This window comes from Ixodes scapularis, unplaced genomic scaffold (genome assembly GCF_016920785.2).
Source record: "Ixodes scapularis isolate PalLabHiFi unplaced genomic scaffold, ASM1692078v2 ptg003260l_1__unscaffolded, whole genome shotgun sequence".
NCBI lineage: Eukaryota > Metazoa > Arthropoda > Arachnida > Ixodida > Ixodidae > Ixodes > Ixodes scapularis.
In genome coordinates this window covers 62,864-88,843 of record NW_024610310.1, presented here as the reverse complement: position 1 = coordinate 88,843, position 25,980 = coordinate 62,864, and the positions used below count along the sequence as shown (strand labels likewise).

Here is a 25,980-nt window from a genome sequence, read left to right as displayed (position 1 = left end):
TGCGTTTGCACAGCGACGTGTTGCGCTCATCGTGCGGTGTGAATAAATTTGTGCAAGATTTCGTACCTGCCCACAGATGCATGAACTGAGACCATTTTTTACGTAGTGAACATAGTGCTTTTTTATTTTTTAAGCTGTCAATCAAACTCTTAGCCAATGAGAAGTATAGCAGCCGATTGGTATAAACGTCACAGAATCCCAACTTCGTGGCGCGCGATTTAAAACGGACGGAAGAGCCGCAAACTAAAATTAGTCTCACGCAAAAAATGTTGCTCTAAAAAACTTTTTTTCTCACGGAAAAATTGTTTCTTGACATGCTTGTCCCAATTAAGCTGTTTAAAAGAAGCTTTTTTTTTCTTTGCAGTTATCTTCTAAAAGTACTTCCAACATTGTATTCTCTACACTTCGTAGTATCTAACCATCTGTTAAAAAGGATATTTTGTTGAGCAGTTTTTTTCCTATCGTTCCTCCAAACAAAGGCAGGCAAGTTTTAATTAGCTTGAGAACAATTCTTCTGACTGAGAAAGTTACCAGATATATGAAATCAGTACTAAAAACTGAACAAGCTTGTACAATTTCATTCGGTTTGGTCGTAAAATAAGAAAAAAAGCTCCAACACCAGTGTTCCCCCCTTAAACCAAGGAGACTGGGGTTTAGAAAAAAAAAGATGGAATGAATAAAGTAATTAGAGTTTAGTTTTAATCAAGTTCTAATTAGTTTCATCCGGACGCTCTGAAAAAGTAAGCAGGAACTCATCCAGAAGGTTGCCAACTGTTATTCATTGTGTCGACATATATATCACGAAATAGCGTAGCATTAGTTCTATTCTAGACATACACTTGGGCGTGTGCAAGTTGAAGAGTGCAACCACCGCTAATTCCTGGTAAGAGGGTTATGTCAGTGGAAAGAACTAAATCCAACGCAGCAGCCATACTATCGGTAATCTGAGTTGGTCTACTAACAAGATGCCAAAAAAAGCGAAAGCAGTTTGCAACTTCCTGTAACGCCGAGTCGGAGCGCAGCTCTTGAGGAGGAGGAGTGGAGGGTGTATTCCTCCTCCTCCCTCGTGATCATGCCTGCTAGTCCTCCTCCCCTCCTGCTCCCCCTCCCTCTCCTTTACCCCTCCCCCGAGGTCACGTGACCCCCCCGGATCATACTAGACAATGAGGGGAGGAGGAGGAGGGCAGAGGTCCGGGGGGTCACGTGACCTCGAGGGGACGGGATAACATGACCTTGGGCGGGCCGTCACGTGACCGGCGGGGGAAGGGGAGTCATTCCCCCGGGGTCACGTGACCTTGGCGGGGGAGGAGGGGGAGATGGAGGAGCGGAGGGGGAGGGGCGACGCCGACGCCAACGCCGACGCCGCACAGGCTGGAAACGGGTCATGTGACCCCCTCCCCCCGAGGTCACGTGACCCGCCCGGACCATACTACACAATGAGGGGACGAGGAGGAGAAGGAGGGGGAGAAGGAGGAGGGGAAGGAGGAGGAGGAAAGGAGGAGGAGAGGGAGGGGCGCGGTTACGCCTACGGCGACGCCAACGGCGACGCCAACGGCGACGCCGACGCCGCTCAGGCTGGAAACGGGCCCCTAAGAGCTGCGCTCTAAAAATATTCGGAACAGAGATCAAGGAAATGACTATACGGGTAACCTGCAAAGTATATAATCTCTGTTACGTCACGGCGCGGTGGTGGCGCGTCGGGCGCACTTCCGGTCTGGGGCTGTCCGAGACGTGTATTCCTGCGTTGTTTTGAAAGGAACCGGACAAAAGCCTGCCTTCTCGTCAAAACGCCGCGACTGGGGCCAAACCAAATAAGTCGAGAAGAGTTTGAAGGTTAGTTTTCATGCGCTCGGCTCGTCCGAGAACGTGGATATGTGCCGTGAAAATGAAAAACCAGACGCCGTCGGACCGCGATTGCTTGGGCAGGAAGCACTTTCGGTTGAATTCACGGATACTTGTTGTCGTCAGATTTTTTTGTTTTGTTCCAACATAAAAAAATTAAAACTGCGCAAGGACACGGACAACAACAAGAAGGTAGACGAACAGCGCCTTGTTCGTCTACCTTCTTGTTCTTGCCCGTGTCCTTACGCTGTTTTAATTTTTAATCATGAAATACCAACTAGCCCAAACTTCTACGTTTGTTCCAACATGAACGCCGGAAAACCGTCAAGTTGTACGGACCACCGGGGGACTACGTTCAGTGCATCTTCAACTTCTAACAGCCGCCTGATCGATTGAATTGTTGTCTGCTCTTTTAAACGCTTCTCCTTGTCGTCTGCTCTTTTAGACGACACCGGCCCGTAGACCAAACGTGGGCCCGGTACTTGCAATAAGAAGTAAGTGCAGGCCCCAAAAGACTTAAGTTCGATGGTTGGTAAGGCGGCTCGATGTAAACTGTAGATACAAGGAAATATTGATCATTGTTAATAGTGGCCATCACCGACATGTTATGCCTGATTCACTTGGTCCGATCCTGCTTGCGATATTCAGTATCGACGTCTACCATCTCAACTACGGCTCACGCTTTTGCAGCGCGAGCGACGTCGCAACTGAAAATTGTAAGAGTAATCTCATTATGCGAATGAGGCTTAGCGCACATTCTGCGGCGTCCACGTGGAATGAATCGCCGCCTGTCACATTATTCACGCGAAGTTTTGCGGTGTAACGAGCCTCGGTAATTTTGGTGAGGCCACTCAAGTAGTCAGACATTGCCACGAAGACGTAGGATCGACAATTCGAACGCAAAAAAGGGCAAGGAGACTCACACCGACGCCGACAACATCGCATTTCAATGGTTTGTTTATGGGCGACGGTGAGCTTCTTGCCCACACTCCATTGCGCATGCCCGGCGCGGGTGGCGTTCGCTAGAGGCGCTCCGGTTTGTTTGTAAACATGAGTTGGTGTATATTACGACATCTCAAGTGCCATTTTCAGTGTTGCCACTGCTCGGATCAAATTAAAAATTTGAATGAAACGATCATAAAATACCCGGAAAGCGCCCACCCCACATTTCACCGAAAGTTGTGTTAATCTAGACGGGGGCCCGGTCGAATCGGGCAGTTAACCCATAATTTGCAGAATTGACAAGTTTTGGAAATGTTAATAGTAGACGCCAGGGTCCCTGAATGTTCCCAGAGTTCGCTTCAGAACCCTATTGCGCCGCAGCAGTCGCAATCCCCAACATAGCGCTGCCCTATGCGGTACAGCGTAACATTCCTTCTCATGCAAGCTCTTCAATCAAAGTTGCTGGCCTGTGGTGATGCTGGTTTGTTTTTAGTAAAGATCTTTCCTTCGTCGCGAGCAGTGCGTGACTTGCTCCTCGCTGTCTCTCTCTCGCCTCGAAACACACCCAAGTCAAATGTTAGGCTTAGTGTCAGAGGTATCGAGTTTGAAACGCATTACCAGAGCAACCCGAGCGAGCAAACGAGGCGGCAATCTTCTTTTGCAAACCAGATAAGCGGCTACTCGATATAAAAAAATTCCAAAAAAAATTGACGCACCTTTCATTCGGTCTTAACTCGTCGATGCTGATAACTTCCCGCACGGGTTAAACCAGCCATTCAGAACTGCATTTTCCGGGGATTGACTTCCACTAAGCGGAGGGAATAAAATTCCGTACTCTGGGAACGTTGGGCGACTCGAGTGGGCACTTCAACCAAGTCGTTGCTTCCGCGGTATTTTACGCTAGTTCAGATCAATGTGTCTAGCCAATTTTGAGGCAAATCCCTGCATATCAAAATTTTTCCCGAATTAACATATTTTGTTACATTCAAAAACATTTTTTTGTTTACTATTTTGTATAAATGTGGGAAGTTGTTTTACAGAAACACGCTACTGTACAACCTATTTTTTTACAAAACTAGAAACTTTTGTGCGACAGTCCGGCCAATCTATTTAAGACGTCAAACCCCCACATTTGGTCAGAAGTACGAAAATTCACCGAACCGGGCAACCCCCAGGACTGAACTCAATTGCCGAGTTCTCCGGCCTATAGACTACTCTGAGCTCCCGGAGAATAGAAAAAGTGAGCAAAGAAAGTAGCCTATGAAGCAACTGTATACTGTCATTGATGGCGATCCACCACCGCTGTGCCTGTTGCCCAATCTTATGCTGGAAACTAAAGCACTGTATAGTAAGTCAGGCAAACGCACAAAATAAAGCGGAATTCTCAACCCTAGATTATTATGACCATTCCAACAGAAAGGCAACAAACATTGCAAATGTCACGCTTTTGCCACTACTTGGCTGACGCAGTCGGTATGTAGCGTTGACGGCACTTTCCATCAGAAATAGAGTCGAAAGAGTTTTCTTGCATTGCGAACAGGAACTCGTATTCCTCATCGAGCATCAACTCAATGAGGACAGCCTCAAAAATGTACATAATGGCAATACTTTCGGATCAAATCTAGTTGAGACAACTCTCGTTCGTTTCTGCTAGACGAAGCAAAAGGCATCTGCAACGGATCATCACACACTCGTCTCACCTGTGCATCGAGAAAGCCCAAAAAGCTACACCACGTTCCCAAGAACACACGTGCGAAACAAATCTAGAAGATGAACGGTGGCAGCAGGTGCCCGAGCAAAACTTCGGGAGGCAGTCGAGTTCTGCGCAAGCTACACGCCCCAAAAATCTGCTCTCCTACATTCCCCCAGCGCTCCCTGACTACCCGGACTCCCCGACCTCACTGAGCTCACGTCCCTCTCAACCTGAAACTCGCGAGTTTTCGAGGCCTACGAACTCACTCACCCTCACCTCAGGCCTCAAGGGTGAGAGTGAAGTAGGTGAGTGACTGCCCAACTCGCAACCCTCACTCCCACTGAGGCACCCCTCCACTTCCTCAAAAAAGGCGCGAGGGTCGGCGCTGGCTAATTGCGAGAAGCCACCTATCAGTCGTTGGATGAAGGAGTATAAAGGACGGGTGAACAAAGGAGTACAAAGGACAAGAGCATCGGAAGCTGCGACACCTCTCGCGGCTACTTACATTTTGGCGAGACATTAAACCAGCAAGCGGGTCAAGAACGTTCCATTGGTTGACACACAAGCTGCGGTACGTCCAATGAGCAGCCAAGAGGAGCCGGAGGGAAGTCTCACCCTTCGACCAGCGCCTTGACGCAGGTGTCGTAGACCCGCTCCTGGTGGGTGGGGCAGTCGAAGACGTGGTCGAAAGTGAACGCCTTGTCCTTGCCCACCCAGATCTGGGGCTCCCCGGAGGCCACGCTCGTGCAGGCGTGGCACATGTCGATCCCCTCGCGCGGGATCAAGGGCCGCACCCTGCGTCAAAACCCAATTTCGCATCAAATTTTAAATCTAACACCGTCAATAGGCTGAAGATAGTACAAAGCGATTGTCTTCGGGCTATATAATTGCCTCAGTTAGCGACTTGCTTGAGATCCCACCTACCAAACCTTAGTACCAGAAATGCTCTTACTGAAAATTCTACCAGACAATTTGTGGCATAATCAACACTAACCGGGAGAAGCGAGTAGAATTTTCTGCCCAATCCAACATACAAAGCCAACATGAGTACTATGCCACGTAATATTCATTTTTCCCTCCTACTTTCAAAAACTGGAATAACCTACCAGTTGAAGTAACACTCTAGTTTGTTCGCATGCTTCCAAAGATGCGCCGCTGTCAATGCGCCGGGGCATAGACACAAGGTTTCGTTTTCCCAGTGTGCACAATGTATGCGACAACGTAAAACCTGGGCGCAGCAACGACGCCGTTTGCGCCAAACCGTAGACATCCTGGTGGAAAGATTGGCTCTTCCAAGACTGCAGTACGGAGACCGTTAAGCAAACGTAACTATGGAAGGATGGAATTCCTATCCTTCACCGACTCAGAACCCCTGCACTAAATGCTAACGCATTTCGTCGAAAATCAGCATAGCGACAGCAACGATTTCGTCAGTTTTTTTTTTTTTTTTTCTCTTTTCGCACATGTATTATCGCTATGCATTTGGGGCCACTGTCGATTGTCTGCGATGTTGGCCATGTATTTGTGTATCGTTATTTATGCACCCCTCCAACGGTCTTGAACCAGAAGTAGAATCTACCGCAGCGGTCTCCCTCATTTGAGAGTGGGGGCCAGATGGCCCACCCGAGAAAGGTCAAGGGCCAACATAAGCCAGGGGGGAGGTTTTCTGCTCTCTGCTTTTTGTAAACCTGCGATTTTTCCAATCTTTAGCTTTTATTTGTTTATAGGACTATTTAGGCCCTCGCATGATGTGACCACAAAAATTAAACTAGCACCGCCCCACCATCGTGCTTTTAGTAGAATAAGAAAGAAAACCGTCGTTCCCGTTGCTCCATTCACACAAAAGTCAATTTAGCTTCTTGTCTCCAAAAAAAAAAAATATATCTTCATACGACAGTTCTTGCTTTCCTGACAAGATCTGCAGCAGCAGTCTGAAAAATACTCCTATTTTAATGGTGATATTTTCTGAATGTGAGAACCCTGAGCAGCTTTATCTGTGAGAGCTGATCCTGCCGAGACAGAGTTTGTGTAGCCAAGCACTTGCAGCCTAGAAGCAGAATATACCTTTATAACTTTTGCTCAAATATTCAAAGTAAACAACGGTATTAAGACCTTGACGAATGCGCATTTGAAGTGCCCTTTGTATTGGATTTTTACTTTAGAAGTTACTGCTGCAGAAGGAAGTATGCGCAGCATATGTAACTACACTCCCCTTGAGCTTCGGTAATTTAGCAAAGTCTATTGTCCTGCAAGTGGTTTTATAATGAGAAAAAGCTGAGAAGCAGAAATTGAAACAAAACACAAAGCAAAAAAAAACACAATAGTGCAAAACCATCCAAATATGTTATACATAGCATGCTTTCGGCCACTTAGAAAGACGCGAGCCGCGTGTTGGAGATTCCTGATCTACCTAATTAATTTGCGTTCACATCACAAAGTACACCACATGTGTCCAAACCCATAGCCTAACCTAACCAAAAACTCATCACCCTCCACGTCTTTAGTTCAGCTGCATAAAAAACTCGCTCCAATCACATCACTACCGTCCCCAGATTCATCAGATAACTCAACATCGCATCTGAACTCATCCAAGTTCATAAAGTTGCTCAACGTAACTTTTTGAACTTAAGAGGGCGCGGTGCCTCTATTCATTCGTCTGTTTTAGCTACCAGATGGCGCGCGGCTCGTAACGTGGTTGAACGTGCAACTTCTAGATGGCGCCAGTCTCGAAGTGTGAAAAGACCCGCGTTATCCGCTGCGTAATATAGATCCCCGTAATTTGCCGTGTTCTCCCGGCGGAGGAAATTTCTTCCTCCCTCGCGCGCGCTTAGTATGTCTGTGGTCAGTCAGCTCAGTGTGCACTCCATCGGATGTCAGGGACAATACGCGCGGTGTGGTGCAGTGGGTGGCGCTCGTTTCTGTTCGAAGGTAGGAATAACAATGTCGGTCCCTTTTTTTACGACGTTCGTTTCTATACATTTTTTTTTTTTATCTCAAGTGACCTACAGTACCGCCTCTTCGAAATCGTCCTTTGCGGCGAGCGATTAAGAATCTGGTTAGCATTCTATTTTGGTTAGCACTACACGTGCAATGAAGACCTCGGGCGGCGATGTAAATATGTATTGCTCCCCAAAGTGTGTCCAAGGTGCGCAATGACAATTGGAAATGACGCGACCGTCGGTTGGTAAAATACGTGCGTTAGATTCACTTATTCAGTCTACTCATTTCTGCCAACATCTTTTATTTGTTTCGACAAATGGCATGGTCGAGTCTATTGATAACCTTCGCTAGATTAGACGTACGGAGTGTCCGGGCTTTAAATAAATTTGCTTCGTTTATCTGAATGAATAACTGTTTTCTCTTTTCTGTGCTCGGTGCTATACAAAAATCGCGTAGATGTTATGGTAGCGTAGTGTGGCGGCGTTTTGCACGCTGACTCGCTATTGCATTCGCTGTGCACAATATGTGTTCAGATGGAATGTGTCAAATAGTATTTACGATCGATATGATAGATTTACTTTGCTACAGTGTTAAATATTTTCCCGATTTAAACTGGTTCGTCCCTGATCTGAGCCTAAGTTCAAATTCAAAGGGCAGACAGACTTAGCGTCGTAACAGCCGTAATGCCCAGAAAGAAATTAGTACCATGAAAGAAAGACAAAAGGATACGGGGTGGCTCGGTGTTATAGAAGTAATGAGTGTGCAAAGGATGCCATCGTACGTTCTTTTTTTTTTAACTCTTCGCGTCGCTGGGAAACCCTCAAGGTACCAGCAAAGACAGCGAGTTGGAGCTGGCGTGAAATTTCCATCGAGCGGAAAACGAGTGTCGCTTTCATTTCATCATGCGCTTTCATTTTGATATGGCTCAAAATGCGCGCGAAATAGTAACAGGTAAGGCAACAAAATTTAGATGTTAGGTCTGGAACAGCGCCATACTCAGCCGCGTTGGGGGCATCTCTCGCGAGTCAATACGTCAAAGGTATTTCGCGTCGAACTGTACGTGAGTTATTTATTTCAGCGAAACCTTGATTTCGCAAGACTGTTGTGCGTTAGAGATATCCATCATGTTAATCTGGCATGACTATACCCTATCTCACTAGTTGCGTGCAGTACTTGGAAGCCACGAGCGAGGAATAAATGACAGTTGATTTTAAAGGACAATCACGACGTGGAAACCAATAAAAGATTCCCGATAAGATGAGAGATTCTCTTTCTCTTCAATTGCGTCGGTTACGCTCTCAATCCTGCACCTGTGGTAACACTGCAGGCTCCTAAAATCGTCTTCCCTGAAGAACACAGTAGCCTTTCGAATTGAGGGGTGCTACGCGAAAGCCAGCGACATGTCACGGGAACGAAGGCGAGGTGCTCCGGGCTATGAAAACGCTCCTGATCGCAACAACTTTTTTTTTTTTTTTTTTGTCGAGGTGCAATTTTTTTTTGTCTAACTTGATACCCCATTAGCGCAAAAACTACCATAAACTAAAAATAAATAAATATTATATTTTATTTTCTGTTTCCAAACTGAAGGACCGAACCCCGGCGAACGCCCAAAAGAGGCGTTATCTACAAGATCCCCTGCAGTGACTGCCCAGCGTCCTACATTGGTGAGACCGGACGGAGGAGAGATACCAGACTCAAAGAACACAAGCGTGACGTCACGTACGCATCCCAAGCGACCCGACTGAAGACAGAACTGGCGGACCATGCGTGGACAATGGGGCATTCTTTCGACTTTCCTGCCGCGATGACCTTGGCGAGGAAGGACAGATGGGGGCCTAGAAAGCTCCTAGAATCGTGGTTTGTTCGCAGGGACACATCCGTGTGCAACAAAAACCGCGGCCCTCTCCAAGAAGCCAACACGGACATTCGTAATAAATAGCGTTGACTTGTGGTTGAATCATGCATTTGCTGTGTAACTACTGGTGATGCCCCCCACATGGGAGGCGAAACGTCTAATCAAATGTTTTTTTTTCTGTTATGTCAAGTCGGTGTTCTTATTTTAATTATAAATAAAATAGTGGGCATTCAACGACAACGCACCCACTGGGACCCGAGTCAAGGCAAGAACAGCTAACTACTAAAAGGGGAAAGAAATCTGGGACCGGACATTTCATCGAACGCCGTTTCGTCAAACGCCGTTTCGTCGAACGCCATTTCGTCGAACGCCATTTCGTCGAACGCCATTTCGTCGAACGCCGTCTTGTCGAACGCCGTCTTGTCGAACGCCGTCTTGTCGAACGCCGTCTTGTCGAACGCCGTCTTGTCGAACGCCGTCTTGTCGAACGCCGTCTTGTCGAACGCCGTCTTGTCGAACGCCGTCTTGTCGAACGCCGTCTTGTCCAACGCCGTCTTGTCCAACGCCGTCTTGTCCAACGCCGTCTTGTCCAACGCCGTCTTGTCCAACGCCGTCTTGTCCAACGCCGTCTTGTCCAACGCCGTCTTGTCCAACGCCGTCTTGTCCAACGCCGTCTTGTCCAACGCCGTCTTGTCCAACGCCGTCTTGTCCAACGCCGTCTTGTCCAACGCCGTCTTGTCCAACGCCGTCTTGTCCAACGCCGTCTTGTCCAACGCCGTCTTGTCCAACGCCGTCTTGTCCAACGCCGTCTTGTCCAACGCCGTCTTGTCCAACGCCGTCTTGTCCAACGCCGTCTTGTCCAACGCCGTCTTGTCCAACGCCGTCTTGTCCAACGCCGTCTTGTCCAACGCCGTCTTGTCCAACGCCGTCTTGTCCAACGCCGTCTTGTCCAACGCCGTCTTGTCCAACGCCGTCTTGTCCAACGCCGTCTTGTCCAACGCCGTCTTGTCCAACGCCGTCTTGTCCAACGCCGTCTTGTCCAACGCCGTCTTGTCCAACGCCGTCTTGTCCAACGCCGTCTTGTCCAACGCCGTCTTGTCCAACGCCGTCTTATCGAACGCCGTCTTATCGAACGCCGTGTTATCGAACGCCGTCTTATCGAACGCCGTCTTATCGAACGCCGTCTTATCGAACGCCGTCTTATCGAACACCGTCTTATCGAACGCCGTCTTATCGAACGCCGTCTTATCGAACGCCGTCTTATCGAACGCCAGGGTGGCATTCCCGCTTCCTGAAGCTGGTCGGAGGTGCCCATCCCAGGTCCTGGAAGTTTTTGACTTGCATCGCCACAGAACATCAACTGACGGAAGACAAGCTGGAGGCGGTGCTGAGTTCCCAAGAGCCTCCTCGCCAGAAGATGGCCATATAGCGGAAAGGAATGTGAAGGTCCGCCTTTTTTATGAGAACCGACGGACCATGGCTGTGGGGGGCTTTTTGAGAGCAATTCCTCATAATTTGAAACGGTGAATGGCTGTCGCACGAACACATGAAGCCCCGAAAATTTTGAAATAAAATTTGAAGTGACGTACTTACATTTGACTTTATTGAATCTTAAAACTAAAAAAACAATGTTTCGTTTAGTTTCATAAACAGCACCTCAGCTTTAGCTACTGCAAGCTTCGGGCAGTAAAAAGTATCGATAAAAAGACATGAGAGGCTAGGGGGATACGGCCCATTCGTCACATGTCGATTCGTCATAGGGCAACTGGTAACAGGCCCGTTCGTCACAGCGGAACATTGCTCATAGGATGATTCGTCACGCTGGCAGTTTGTCACACAATGACATCAAGATTGTTAAACTTTTTTTTTTATATCTTCTTTTCTTAAGAAAGTTACGAAGGGGGGGGGGGGCACTTAATTAAATCCGTGCAAGGCCAGTGAGGTTGACTACGGGAAACAAATTACGTCCCAATGACCCCAAGTTAAGGCAGCATGCAGATTTTGGCCAGCATGTTGTCCTTATCGGGGTCACCTTTCTTACGAAAGAACTTCGAGAACATAAAGTTCACAATAGAAAAAAGCCCACCGAACGCAATTCTTTCTTTTTGTGTGTGTGTGTGTGCCCTGTTTCAGGGCTTATTATGCCGGTTGCCATCCGATTGTAAAAATATCACTCTCGATTTCTAAATGGAGGTAGTTTCTACTAAGAAAGGTGGCGATATGCTTCTTCACGAAGGACATTCCTACATTTGCATTAAGGTTTACGAAACTGCGTTGTATTGAGCCTGCCGCCGAAGAGAAGTTTGTAAAACTAAATTAGTCACCGATCACGCCAAGACTCGTGTAATCTCTTATTCAGGAGACCATACGCATGCATTTGACAACACCAAGATTAATGTGCTTGGCTCCGTGATCAGATGAAGGAAAAAGCTGGTATGTACCAAGATCTGTTCCTGCTCTTATATTTCCAAAACAAGCTCACTGATGTCCTTTATTCCAGTGGAAGGCCGTCTAGCACCACACCAAATACTTCTAGCTGCGGTTGCCAGTGTCAGTGACGACACTGCTTTGCAGATTCCCGCACCGCCAACACTTCGGCGCACCATCCGCAAGCAAAGGCAACGGTCGAATTTCGAGTAGAGCGTATCATCTTGCAGAGCCGATATACGATCGAATGCCCACAGAGTTCAAAGTAAAGTGTATTGCAGCGCAAAATCACAGTGCGCGACATATTATGATAATAATGACTGTTTTACCTGCATGCAGATCACTGCCAAAGGAGACTCCTTTCTCCTCCACGATAGCGAAGAGGGCGACGGCAAAAGAATCCCGATCTTTGCTACCGAGCGCAACTTGAGCTGTCTGGCCCAGGCGACTACGTGGTCCGCGGACGGGACCTTTAAAGTGAGCCCGGCACAGTTCTACTAACTGTACACGGAGCATGCCAGAGTCAACGGCGTGGTAAAGCTAATGGTTTACAGCTTGCTGCGCAACAAAACGAAACGCTCGGTGGTTCTATTATTGGATATGTGTTCAAACACTTGAAAATATGTTCGCTCGTTTTACAGTTTTTAAGACGTCGTTCTGAGCCACATGGGGGGCCAACTGCCTTGACGTGGCTTACACGGACTTCAAGATAGCGGCCATCAACAATATAGGGATGCTTTTTCAACTTATCCCAATCGGTGTATAGGAAGGTGTGCTCCAGTGGTCACCAGAGTCGCTACAATGCAGATGACGAGTTTGCTGTTTTGGTATGCGGCATTCTATTTATATGTCTTATTGTTGTCTTCAGGTAAGCCAATTGGTTACTTTATTTATTGTTGATTTTCAAATAGGAATGCATCCAGCATTGGCCTTCTTGCCAATCGCCGACATTCTCGAGGTTTTCCCCACCGATGCCTCACTCGTGGCGGACTACTTCGAGGACGTGTATGTCGGGAGACCCCGTCGAAACGGCTTGTCGTCGGCCACCTCCACTCCTCGGGTTTGGCCAGTCAGAGAATCAACACTAGCAGAAAGGCCAACAAGGACGAACAACAGCATCGAAGCGTGGCTCCGGGGACTGCACGTAAGAACTTACCTAATCCTCTGAGAACTTGGGCGTTTTCTGTAGCGCATTTTTGCATTTGTGGCTCAAGATTTCAGTACGGCGCCCACTCAAAAAGCTTTCTCCACGAGTGCGTGTGTTCTTTTTTATTTTTATCCTTAACAGAGATGAAGCTGGCTCAAGCAGAGGGCGGCACGACATCTTCGAGGGTCTCCAAGAAGCACGACGACAGCAACCGGCGTCCTCAAATTATTGTGAGCCGCTACAATGGTCGCAATCGTCTAGAAACCCTAAGGGTAACAGCTTGACATACCGCTCTTTAATTTTTTTTTTTTTTTTTGTATTTCGCTCCATAAATTTATTGTTTTCTAAGTACAACGATGACTTGGTTGAATGTTCCCGCCCTTTAGTAAATTTAAATATACCGTACTAATCGTTATTGCATGCACAGCCAGGTGAATATATGCTGGGCAAATTCAAATATCCGGTTCGCACAGTGACAAACGTTCCTAGGGACAAATTCCCCTATGACGAATGTTCCGCTGTGACGAACGGGCCTATTACCAGTTGGCCTATGACGAATGTGCACATGACAAACGGGCCTACGCCCAGGTCACGTGACCCCCCCCCCCCCCCCAGTACCCTTCCCTCCTCCTCAAGAGCTGCGCTCAAATTTGGCGTTACAGGGAGTTGTAAACGGCTTTCACTTTTTTCGATTAAAAGGTTAAAAGGCGCGAACAAACAGGGCGAAAAAGAGACACGCACGACACGGACAGGCGCCTGTCCGTGTCGTACGTGTCTCTTTTTTCGTCCTGTTTGTTCGCGCCTTTTAACCTTTTAATCAATATGAACCAACTAGCCCCAACCAAAGTTTTATTGCTTCACTTTTTTCATTCATTATTTATGGATTCTTTTGGTGCAATATGTTTATCATCCTGGAAATAATTTTAATGAGCTATTGAAAGTCCTGCATTTTTTTTGTGTTCGTTGGTGCATGTTTTTTATAGCTTCGTTTTTCATTCATTATATATGAATCCTTTTGGTGCAATATGTTTATCATGCTAAATATAATTTTAATGAGCTATTAGAAGCCCTGCATTTGTTTTCTGTTCATTGATGCCTGTTTTTATAGCTTTGTTATTCTTTCGGAATTTAGACATTTAAAGCAGAACCATGGTATGAAAATATTTTTGTGCAGTTTATTGTGGGCTAATATGAAAGGATGCTTCATTTTTTATTCTCAAACCTGGTTCTGCTGTTTTGTGCAATATGACCCCTGACTATCTATTGTTTTATATCGTACTTTTTGTGAATGTGAATAAATTGCGTGTAGAAAATTACTTTCTGTGAAGGTACAGTCGCAACAGGATTTAATAGCTCCATGCAAGTGCACATTTCTTTCTGAAGGGAGCTTGACTGGCAGCTTTCGATAAAACTAGAGCTGTTAACATCTGCCATGATAGCAGCGCTTTCCTTCAATTGAGCGGCTTCTCCCGTACACTCCACGTGGACTCGCCATGACGTCAGCTCTAGTTCTATTGCAAGCCGTTAGTCAAGCACCCCTCAGACAAAAATATACGCTCACACGGAGCTGTTAACTCTAGCAGCGACTGTACAATTTATTGGCACTTTCCATACACATGCCACACAGACATGCTCATGCCATAACACTCGTTAAGTTTGCGAGATATGGCAGCTGAACCTGGCATATCTCACACGCTCGTGAAGCCGACCCTTCTGAAAAAACCCGTATAAAAATTCATACTGGTTGACCCGTATATCTCATACGGTGTTATGGGATACGGGTCTCCCGTATGCTACTGGGAACCCGAACCTGTACAGGTTGACCCATTCATATAGAGGAACCCGTTCAGATCCGGGGCCCGTACCTGTACGGGTTGACCCGTTTAGGTAAGTGAAACCGTGGCTGCACGGGTCGACCCGTTTAGATGCAGGAACCCGTACCTTACAGGTTGACCCATTTAGATATAGGAACCAATATTTATGCATGCTCATCTGTTCAGATAGAGAAACCTTATCTTTAAAGGTTTATCCGTTCTGACGCAGTAATAGGAATCAACATGGTGTCCGACGTTTGCAAAGGGATGGATGGATCTTTGCAGGTTTAACAATTCGCATGCATTTGTCATGCAAAGAATGAGCATGAGCCAGGTCATTTCAGGTTATATGTGTATTTAGTGAACGCAAATTGGCTTCTGCAGAACACCAACAAGAAGCTTAACCTCTAAGCAAGCTTAGAAGTCAAACTTCTAGTTAATATCCTGCAGTAGGATATTAACAAATTTGCATACTGCAGTAGATTCACCCGAGCTGTCCTCTTCCCTGGAGAGGCCTCTCGAGGATGCCTCCATAGGTACTCGTTGAAGGCAACAGCAGGGGAAAAGAATACAACAATAGTTCATGTATATTTAGTTTGCTAAAAAATTTAATATTTTACTTCCTGCAATAATAAGCAAACAATTTCCACTACAATTTATGCTTTGTTAATATCTTGTGATACCATGTAGACCCCAAGAGCAACTTCTTACGATTACGCAGTCTGCTTAAAACAGCAGGCATGCGTGATTCGGCCCGAAAGTTTTGAACCAGTTCAGACCGAGTTCAGAGGAGTGCAGGGGGGGACAAAAAGGAACGGAAAGACACAGAGCTCCGAAGCTTCGTGTCTGTCTGTCTCTTTTTTTCCCCACGTTCCCGGGTTACCACGTCTATCCTTAACCAGCTCGCCTGCCTGTTAACTAAAATAAAAGTATGTTCTATAAATCTAAATATGTATTTTCCATTATGAACATGGGCCTCTGATTGCCTACAACCTCTAACTTATTTCATGCCGGACAATGTCACCATGGGAACAAGTGAAAGGAACACTGAACACACAATTCTCGACCGGCAGTTTTAGTGCGGAAGAAAGATTTTGACCTGCAATTGTTGTTCTGGGCATGTATATAAATTGACAAGAATTTTTGATATCAAGAACCATTTAACTAATTTAATATCCGTGTTACAACCCTTCAATGGTCTATTTATACGAGATAGTTCCCTGGTAAGAAAACTGAGCACTAGAAAGGAGGAATACCCACGATGAGAAGGCGGTTCAGAAAAAATGGGCAGTACCCAAAGGACAGAGCCAAACATAGTTCGGTTGTAGCAGTTCTAGTGAACAAACAAACTCACTTTCACAACTTTGCTAGTGCCAGCTTTTTGTTCAAAAGAAAAAATAGGTGCCTCAGCAGAAGGTCCTGCGAGCAGGCCACTGATATCATGGACCTCTCCCAAAACTTGCAGGGGTTAGCAGATATTTGCAATGCGGAGCATGTTACTGTAAAACCTCCTCAGTGTGAATACATCAGAAAGCACCAAGCGACCTAGATGACCGTGACAAGGTCACTTTACTTCTTCTTCATATATTAAAAACAAAGAGGAAGATAGGGCTTCTTCATTTCGGTTTTGCGCTCGGAGCTTCACGTTCCTAAAGCTCGAATAGTCGAACTGTGACCCTTCAACAGCCTATAACACAAAGTTTGAAAGCCTTGGAATATTTTATGACATTATATTTGTCGTAGCAGGTTGCAACTTCAGAAGCCATAAGGTTTGAGTGACTCACCAAGTATGAGACATCTGTGAGAAGTGGGCACTTACTGTTGTAGATTATCATTTGCGTAGGTCAGGGATTGAAAGGAATCGCGATCGTTGAGGCGTTTGCTATGCGTCGCTGCAAACATAACATACGCACCACCTTCGTGAGCGTATCTCGAAAGGGGGTTGATTTTTTACGCCCGGAACGTTTGGCCGCCGTTTCCTCTGCGTGACGTTACCAGTCAGCATTGGAGATAGCGAGATTTAGCAGGCCGTTTTTCTTCTCCGTATCGGTATCCCCAAAGAAGGCGCAGCAACTGAGGATGCACGCCTTCAGTCTTTTCTGCATAGTTCAGGGTCTCGGGGCGGATGACGCAGAGCTAAACTGGCGCTTAGCGGGTTGCGGAAACTCCCTATTCTCCTAACTCTATTCTTCCGTACTACCTTTACCTTCCCGGCCCTTTTATTCTCCCTTCTTTCTTGCCCTAGTCCAGTTTCCCTTACAGAAATACGTTTCGAAGTCTAAGTAAATAAATATTGTTGCAGTTCAGGGTTGCCTTCCGGCGCTTTGGCCTTTTAGCAACTTCATTATCTGGCGTTCAGCATTATGATGTTTGCTATTTGATTATGCGATGTATTGAACTCAACAAATCACCTCTATTCCCCAAGAAAAAAAAGCCATAATTTTCAGGACAAACTTTAATATTCTGAGTTGATAAACATCTGCCGGTGAGGAAAATACTAAATTGGTTACAACCGAAAAACGCCGGTGGTTGGAAATATTCTGCCTGCGTAAAACCAAAACACTCCAGTCGGTGACTGTTCCCGCCCTAGCGACGGCTAGTTTCTTCGAAACGCCTCTTCTGTAGAAGTTTGTGAAACATTTTATCTCGTCGATTCTCCATCCTTCCAGTGCCTATTCAGAGGTCGGTGTGGTTCTTGGAAGACAACGTCAACAACATTAGAGTCGTCCGGAACCATTTACTTTAGAAACGCGCCTCTTCGCTTGGGGAACTGAGATGCGTTGATTGTTATTTGTTTCTTTCGCCTACTACAGACCGTTCAAGAACTCACCTTCTGGGCGCCACCAACTTCGTCTACTGGGCTTTGAAGCGCGTTGGAGCGTGCACAATAGCTCTCTAGGCCGAAAGATTGTACACTGCGTATGCGTTCACAGCTCAATGACTTAGGCATTTTTCGTCGGGATATATGCTCCCACGCAAAGAGCGCATGAGATCTGTGAATAGAATTAGAAATTTGAAATGTTCTTGTACAATCGCACTTCTCTTCCTTGGTTATCAACGCTTTTTAGCGTCATCACGAGGCATCCAATCATAATAAACTGGTGTTTAAAAAAATAAGCACCGAAAAACATGCAGCGATTTTCGCTCAAAAATAAACACCGGAAAAGCGTACCCTAATCATTACCCATGTCACCTTTTTGGGCAATACGTAGATTTCCAGAAGAACAGCGAGTTATCCCCCTCCCCTAGGAATACCCTGAGTACAGAGCAGGCGACCCGTTTTTCCCCGCGTCAGATTGCGGTGACCACGAACCGTACGGAGCTCACAGAACGTCCGTGAAAAATGTAAAGAAGGCAAAGAACGATCTACTCTGTGCGCGTTTCATCCCCGACTTCCACGACCCCAAGGTGGAAGGACGTCTGAGTGAAAGATAACGATAAAATAAAACTTTGCGTCAGAAAAAAAAAAGTACAAACAATTACAACGCATTGACGGACCACGAGGTTGTGGAACACCTCGCGGCCCGCTGGCCATAGGACGGTTGTCTTCGACCCATAGCTCCAAGGTGAATTTGCCACGTGCGAAAACACGGAGACCTATCCACCGAGAACCAGGAAAGCGAGACACGCACACTGACGCCTCAGCGTGCACAATGAAACAGGATACGGGCGCGGAATACAGCCGCAGAAGAACACCTTACGGCGAGCCTCGCACGGTCGCGGCTTGAGGACCACCTTCACTCCTCTCGCTAACAAAACCATCCGGCCTGGAACACAATGGCACGATCTCACCAGGAACCTCAACGTGCGAAGCTTCCACACACTGTCGCTTACGAGTGTTCTCAACCAGGGACTTCTTTAGCTTTCGCTCGCCGTAGGAAGCCTGCTTTCGACCCATGACGCCAGAGGCGAACGCAACACTTCCGAATGGCAAAAATTGGAACGCACCAAACGCCAAGCGCCGCAGCGTTGAACTGAACCGCGTTCGCTGTCGCTCGAATAAAAAAAAATCGCGTATGAATACAAAAAAAAAATTGTGTGCACCGAACTCCACAATCTACTAGGGAGCCTACATACTCGCCGACTCCGTCTGTAGGGTGGTGTCATCCTTTGACACACCACTCGCCGCCACCCGCCGCCCACCAGTGTTGCCAGCATCGGTTGCCATGGCCACCAGAAGGCGCCACGCCATCTTGGTCCCCAGACCGCCCGCTGCCCGCTCGGCGCTCGTCCAGCCAGGCTGGCTAGGCCTATCTTCGATAGTCGCAACGGCGTCGCACCGTGTTCATTCTCCGGCTGGTGCTGTTGTGTTTTGCGGAGTCGTTCGCAGCGAAGAAGTGTGGTAGCAAGAGAGGCGTGAGAAGCAGAAATGCCTGACTGTTCTGTTCCGCAGTGCACGAACTACTGCAGACGGGGCACACGTATGTTCCGTTTCCCGAGTAGTCCTACTCGAAAGAAACGTTGACTCGCTCAAGTCAAACGAGACCGCTGGGAACCCACTGCAGCTGCTCGTGTTTGCGCCGTGAGTACAAGTTTTGTTGCACCTTGATCGCAAGTGTAAGTGGGATGTTTAGCGTCACTCTGCAAAAAGCGAGCGTCTCCGGTTGCGCGTCGGGAGCACATAAACAGCGTCGCGAGTTCCGAATTCGAGCCTTAGCGGCATTGCAATATCACAGGTGGAGACGGAGCCTGCCTTCTCCGTATCAGGGTTTGCTCGCCGCGCGTCGATCTCAGGACGCGCGCGTTGCACACGCGTTTTGAATGCACCGATGAGAGTACCGGGACATTTCATCGAACGCCGATTCATCGCACGCGGTTTTATCGAATAACTTGACGCTGTTTCATCGAATTTCCCTTTACTGAATTTTGGAGTAATACAATACTTTTTACGTAATTTACTCTCGTCTCTGAAATAGTTTTGGCGCCGGTCAAAATTCACCGGGAATAGAATTACTACCCGCTCAATTTTTTGTCCACCTAAACGTTTACTACTGAATCATAGAAGGTAGCTATCATATCAAAACTTGAGTGGATACGCGACTTATGCTTTTCTGGCGAGGTAGGCGGAGTTTCTCGGCCACACACTTTTCCCACTTCATATGTCTATTTATTGCCTTTCACCGCAGTGAAAGTGCCTTTCACTGCGTGAAACGCACTTTCTTAAGAGGGAAACAGCTATTCTCTGCAGCACCTTTTTTAGTTCGTATTTGTCGATTTACCTGTGTTTTCATTTTATCCAAGAAGAATTGCTCTCTTTTTAAGAACATATATGTTCTTAAAAACGACGAGTCTCCCCTCTTCGTTAATTTATTGTAACCGACAGAATTGTGGACTTGTCCGATCTTTGACACGTCTTTATTTCCCCCATATCATGGGACACGGAGACAAGCTGCTTCAAGGACGGCTTCGTCTTGAAGCAGAATCCGTCACTGCACCTGATGATAACAGCTTTAAAAATGTTCGTTAGTGCTCCCGTTTTTTATTGGCCTCATTAACGGAGGCCATCATTTATTAAAAAAAAATAGAAGGTGGCAAAAAAGATTTCTTCTTTTTATATATGTATAAGTTTATAAATTATAATAAATATTAAATCACTGCTATCCTCCCGGCGCTAAAAGAAAAAAAAATATTTCCTAGATGTAGAATTCCTACTGCTCAAGCAGGTGGCGTTCGATGAAATGGCGTTCGATAAAACTGCGCTTGATAAAACTGCTTCGATAAAACGGTGTTTTATGAAATGGCGTTCAAAGAAATATCCGGACCCACACCGATGAGTACTATCAAGTTTGTTCGGGAAATAAAAATACAAGCTTCGTTTACCAAGCTGCTGCAAACAACGGTTTGGCTCAGAATTTATATTAAAAAACAAGGGTTTTGAAAACATTTTGATGAGGACCTAGTTTTTGCTTACTCGATTTTTCTCGACTTGTTCAGCTTCCAAAAATATTTCTTGAACACATTTTTCGCAAGCCTCTACACCACGTAGCGGTTCGTTCACAGGATTAAATTTTTGGGATTGATTTCCAAATCGAAAAATTAAAACATCGCTAAAATTAGGTAGTTTTCAGTAATTTGATTAAGTCCCGTATGCAGGTGTGTATTGGATTTATTGATCCACTAATGCCTCTTCTGTTTTTTCGTTTGGCTAACGCTTGACTAGCGAAGCCACAGCAGACCTCACATAACAACTGTGAGTGTGTTAAAAAAATTTAGTTGGTGATGGAGTTCACTCCTAATTCTGTTTATAGTGTTAGTCAACTAAACGAGCAGGCACAGTGCTCTCTTTGGAGTATTTGCTAACTAATTTAAAATTAACTTTTCTTTTTCGGCTCATTTTGAGGACAGCAGTTTTGAACAAAACCGGCAGGACGGGTTGAAAAAACTGAGGCCAGATGCTGTTCCAACACTTTTTCCTTATCGTGGTAAGTTTTAATATTGTGTAAGCCTGTTCATAGGTATATTTGAGTGGACTTCTGAACTTCCAAGGGTTTATTTTTGTGTAATATTTTAAAACTATTCTTTCCCAGCATTTTCTTGTTACACAATGCGTGCTTAATGTAACATTCTCTCTGAACTAGTCTAATATTCTCGTCTTTTGTAGACTTCGTAAAACGAAATATAGACAGACTAGTTCTCACAGTACCAAGGTCGTTAATTGTTAAACAGTTTGAACAACTAGACGTGATGCGCAAACAGTTTGGGTCCGCAACCTCTAAAGCGTTTGAATGCCGCCTAGCAACGCTATTATTTATTTCATAGCCTTCTATCTAGTACCTAAGGACTGATAAAGAAAACCTTTATATTTTTAATATTGTGTTTTTTTCAGTCTCTTAAAAATGCATATGCATTAAAAACTAATGTATATATATTTATTGACTTTTTACAGCCATCCCAAAACACAGAAAGGCCCCCAAAAAGCGTGCTCAGGGATCAACATCCATTCCATCACCACCAACTCTACATGGCAGCACAAGCGACGCAAACCGTGCTGCTTCACCTATGATGCTTGTACAGTGATGGCTACCCCACTGCCAGAAGCTCTCGACGTCGCTGCCACAGACACTGCTCAGTCCAAGCGTGCGTGTGCAGCAACAGCCGTTCCATTGCTGTTAACCTTTGACGACAGTGTAACCACCAAGGACAATGCTCCTCGATCAAAGCGTATTTGTGCAGCGGCAGACATTCCACTGCAACTTGCTCTCGCCGACACTACAAGCAACATAAACAACGCTGCTCAGTTAACGTATGCTTGTGCAGTAACAGCCATTTCTATGCCACTAGCTCTCGACATCTCTGCAAGCAGCACAGACAACGCCCCAGCCAAGCGTGCCTGTGCAGTGACGATTGTTTCAATGCCATCAGCCCCCGACGAGAGCGCAACCACTACGAACAGTGGGTCCGATACTTGCTGCTCATCGGCAGCCTTTTTACGGCAACCAGTTCTCAACAACAGTGCAAGCGACATGGACAATGCTGCTCAGTCCGAGTATGCTTGTGCAGTGACAGCCGTCTGTCAGCCTTTAGCTTTTGATATCTCTGCAAGCAACACAGAAAATGCTTTATTCATGCAGGATTGTACAGCGACAGCCGTCTCACTGCCCTTAGCCCCAAACGACAGTGCAAGTACCACAGACAATGCTCCTCGGTCAAAGCATACTTGCACAGTGACAACCGTCCCACGGCAACAACCACCTCTCGACAATGGAGAATGTGACCTGGACCACCATGCTCGATCTCCTCTTTCTTTTTATATATGTCCTGGGCTCAGACCTGGGCTCTGGGGTAACCCAGAGCCCAGGTCTGAGCTTGTTTGTTCTACTGCATTGGAACAACCCGGTGGTTCTCCAGGTCCAATTGTTCAGGAGCTGAAGGAAAAACTGCAGCCTGAAGTCGGGTCTTCAGAAGGACTAACAAGCTCGTCCGCTGTTTTCACGTTTGGAAGTAGTACCACCCAAAGTATGTTACTGATGCATCGCCAAAACTCCCAGCTTCGAAAGAAAAACTCCGATCTGGCCCGGAAGTACCGAAACTTGCAAAGGCTCCATGATGAAGCCAAATCAAGACTGCGAAGTCTCACAAAAAAACTGACATCAGCTCAGAAAGAAATAAGTGCTTTGAAAAGTTCAAGATTTCTGAACACAGACTAAACAAAGGCTTTGACTGTGAAATCAATGAAGGGACATAAGTGGTCAGAGAAGACTATTCAAGTTGCCCTTCAAATCAAGCACGCATGCGGTACATCAGGGTATGAACTGCTGAGGTCCCTGTCATATCCGCTACCCTCGAACAGAACGTTGATTCGGAGACTCCAACACATTAAGTTTCTGCCTGGGGCTCTTGACGAAGTTTTTGAAGTGCTAAAGCGGAAAGTGCAGACTATGGAAGACATAGAGAAAGACTGTGTTCTCTTTATGAATGAGATGGAGATTAGTCAGGGATTTGACCACGACAGTTCACTGGATCGTATTTTTGGAAGCACCACACTCCCAGAATCCCGTGTGAATGTCGCGAACCATGCCCTTGTGTTTATGGTTGGGGGAATAAACACGGTGGAAGCAAGTGATTGCATACCACTTCACTGGACGATCAACTGACGAAAGTGCTTTAAAGGAGCTTGTCTTTCATCTCATTGAACTATGTTTCAACATCTCTCTCAAGGTGATCATAGTTACAAGTGACATGGGATCAGCAAACCGTGCTGTGTGGCGTCTGCTCAACTTTTCAAATCACAGGCACTCTGAGACCGTGTGTTCTGTCCCACACCCACACCTCGACGGGAGACAGCTCTATTTCATGGTTGATCCAGCGCATGTTTTAAAAAATATTCGTGCCCAACCTGCTTCGTTCAGAGACCTTTACTTTAGGAGAAGAGACTCCGAGAGAGCACAACCTCCCAGGAGGGACCGTGGACATCCACCATGTTGAAGCTGTTCTTGCATACGATGCAAAGAATGAACTCAAGATCGCCAACAGGCTTTCTGGCATTCACGTCAGCAATGGACATTTCACAAAAATGAAAGTGAGCATTGCTGTGCAATTGTTCCGTGAGGCTCCTCCCGCAATCCGCTACCTAATTCAGCAAAAAGTCTTGCCGCCTGAAGCTGAGGCAACAGCCTGGTTCTTTGATCTAGTGACTAGGTGGTACACCTTGATGTCGTCACGTCACCCAATGGTCGCTCTGAGTCATTTTGATGCTGCAAAGCACACGGAAGCACTCGGGACTTTGGACCTGGCAATCACCACCTTCTGTCGGATGGACATGGGAGCAACAGCTCATTGGAAACCGTCGCAGGCCGGGCTTCTTGTTTGTACCACTGTCGTTCTGCGCCTGTCTGACGAACTTCTGAACAGGCACAACTACAAGTACCTTCTCACGGGCAGGTTGAGCCAGGACTGCCTTGAGAATATTTCTCTGTGCTGCGACTCAAAGCCCGTGCCAAGTGCATATGACATTAAGTGTGCTTTGAAGTTGATCTGTGTCAGTCAGTTTCTCTTCACCCCGACATCTTCCAGCTACAATGTTGATGACAGCATGCACCTGACTGACCTTTTTGATCCAGCCCTCAAGAAGCAGGTGCAAGATGTCAACCAAGAGTCTGAAGAGCTGGAGAACCTGTTCGTGTGTGAACCAACTGCAGTCGAGTGCGACATTCTGGCCTACCTGGGACGTTTTATTCTTAGGTTTGTCAATAAGTCTATTGGCAACTGTGAGGACTGCGAAGGTGTCCTAGTGTCGGATGGTAATGACCCGCACAGCAGTTTGATTCACCTGAAAGACTATGTCAAGGGCGCTGGGAACCTTGTCTACCCCAGACAAGCTGTGATGAGTGTCCTGATAGAGTGCGAAGAGAACATCAAGGCTTTTACCCAACTAGACGCCATCTTGACGCTCAAGGCTCCATTTGCCACTATTCTGGAGTTCCTGCGCAAATCTGTAACATTGGAGTTAGGGTGCTGTGACATACACAAAGCTTGTGTGGAGAAGATTCTTCTTGAAAAGTATGTCAGAACAAGAATCAGGATTCACCTCCGACGCACAGGAAGTAAACGGAGCGTCGAGCGGGACATGTGCTGCGGCAAACTTTAATTAACCGCTGAATGGTGTGTTTTATTACGAAGAGTACTTCTCAATTCAGTGATATTGTGATTTATTGGTCCATGTTGTCACCAGTGAGTGATGAATTTGCTTTCTTGTAAATATTTGGTCTTTTGCCTATACTCTTATTTTATGCTCTTATTATTTATTGTCTGCTGTCCTACTTCAGAACATGTGTGTCACGTGATTTGTGCCCTGCACGTCTTCCTAAGTATTAAATGTTCAGTAAGTTTCATCAATGTAGCAGGCTGCATTCATTTACACTGTACTACACTTTTAGCACGAACACGCCACCAGCGCTTTTTCTCATTTTGCTCGAATAGTGAATTAAGAGATGCAAATTTTTGTCGCATAAGTTGATGCCCAAATGAGCCCTTTCCACTACATAAGTAGCTTTGGTGATATAATTTTTTTTTAAAGTTGAACAGTGAAAACCGGCTATTGCCTCTTTACGCTAAGAATGTCGTGCTGTGGACATTTCCTTTTTAACGTGACACATTCTTTGGCTAGTTCTAGATTTCATGAAGCCAGATTTGCGAATGTTTACCCGCTTTTCTAGCTATCTTAGTTCCCTCTCATACTGACTCGTTCACCGGCACAAAGGGAATCTTTTTCCTACTGCTGAGCAAAATGATAATGGTAAGGTCAATGACAGGACAAGAACCGGCCCCTACTCATCTTTTCTGATGACCAGCATCCAGCACGTGCTCATTGCCTTCTGTCCTGTTCTGGCTGCACATGTCCACGCTCAAACTTCACGAGATGCGAAGAGTTATCGAAGGTCGGGAATCTCACGCTAGAGGAATTATCAGTGGTGTATCTACGCCATCCGGCGACCGGGGGCCCTTATGTCTTTTGTCCTTGCCCTCCACTTCCCCCCCCCCCTTCCCTATTGACTCCCTGAGATCGCAACCTACCGGTAAAGCGGGGCGGGGCTGGGGGTGCTGGGTGCTGCCAGAGGTGCAGTGGCGTAGCCACAAAATATTTTCGGAGGGTGTTTCAAGGAGCTGGTCAAATCCCACAAACAATATATATATATATATATATATATATATATATATATATATATATAACGAAATAAAATTGGGGGGGGGGTGTTCTGGCACCTGAACACCCCCCCTGCCTACGCGCTTGCACTGGTGGCACCCCCCCCTCCCCCAATAACGTCTCCCTTGACCCCCCCACCGTTGCTACAACACTGGGAATGATTGTGACTGAAAGCCC

General features: G+C 46.4%; 1 protein-coding gene and 1 pseudogene across 1 annotated transcript in view; one reads left to right on the top strand and one right to left on the bottom strand.

The window, feature by feature from the left end:
- The window catches only part of LOC121834692 (kinesin-like protein KIF21B), a 116,550-nt gene extending 97,971 nt beyond the window's left edge, over positions 1-18,579 (bottom strand). The window contains exons 1-2 of the mRNA XM_042288420.1: positions 18,362-18,579; positions 5,093-5,272 (exon numbers count right to left, since the gene is read on the bottom strand). Coding sequence (XP_042144354.1) covers positions 5,093-5,272; positions 18,362-18,558 — 377 coding nt within the window. The 5' untranslated portion in view covers positions 18,559-18,579. The remainder of the gene's footprint in view (positions 1-5,092; positions 5,273-18,361) is intronic.
- Positions 18,580-22,618: 4,039 nt separating this feature from the next.
- Positions 22,619-24,751, top strand: LOC121834691 (annotated as a pseudogene).
- The last annotated feature ends 1,229 nt before the right edge of the window (positions 24,752-25,980 follow it).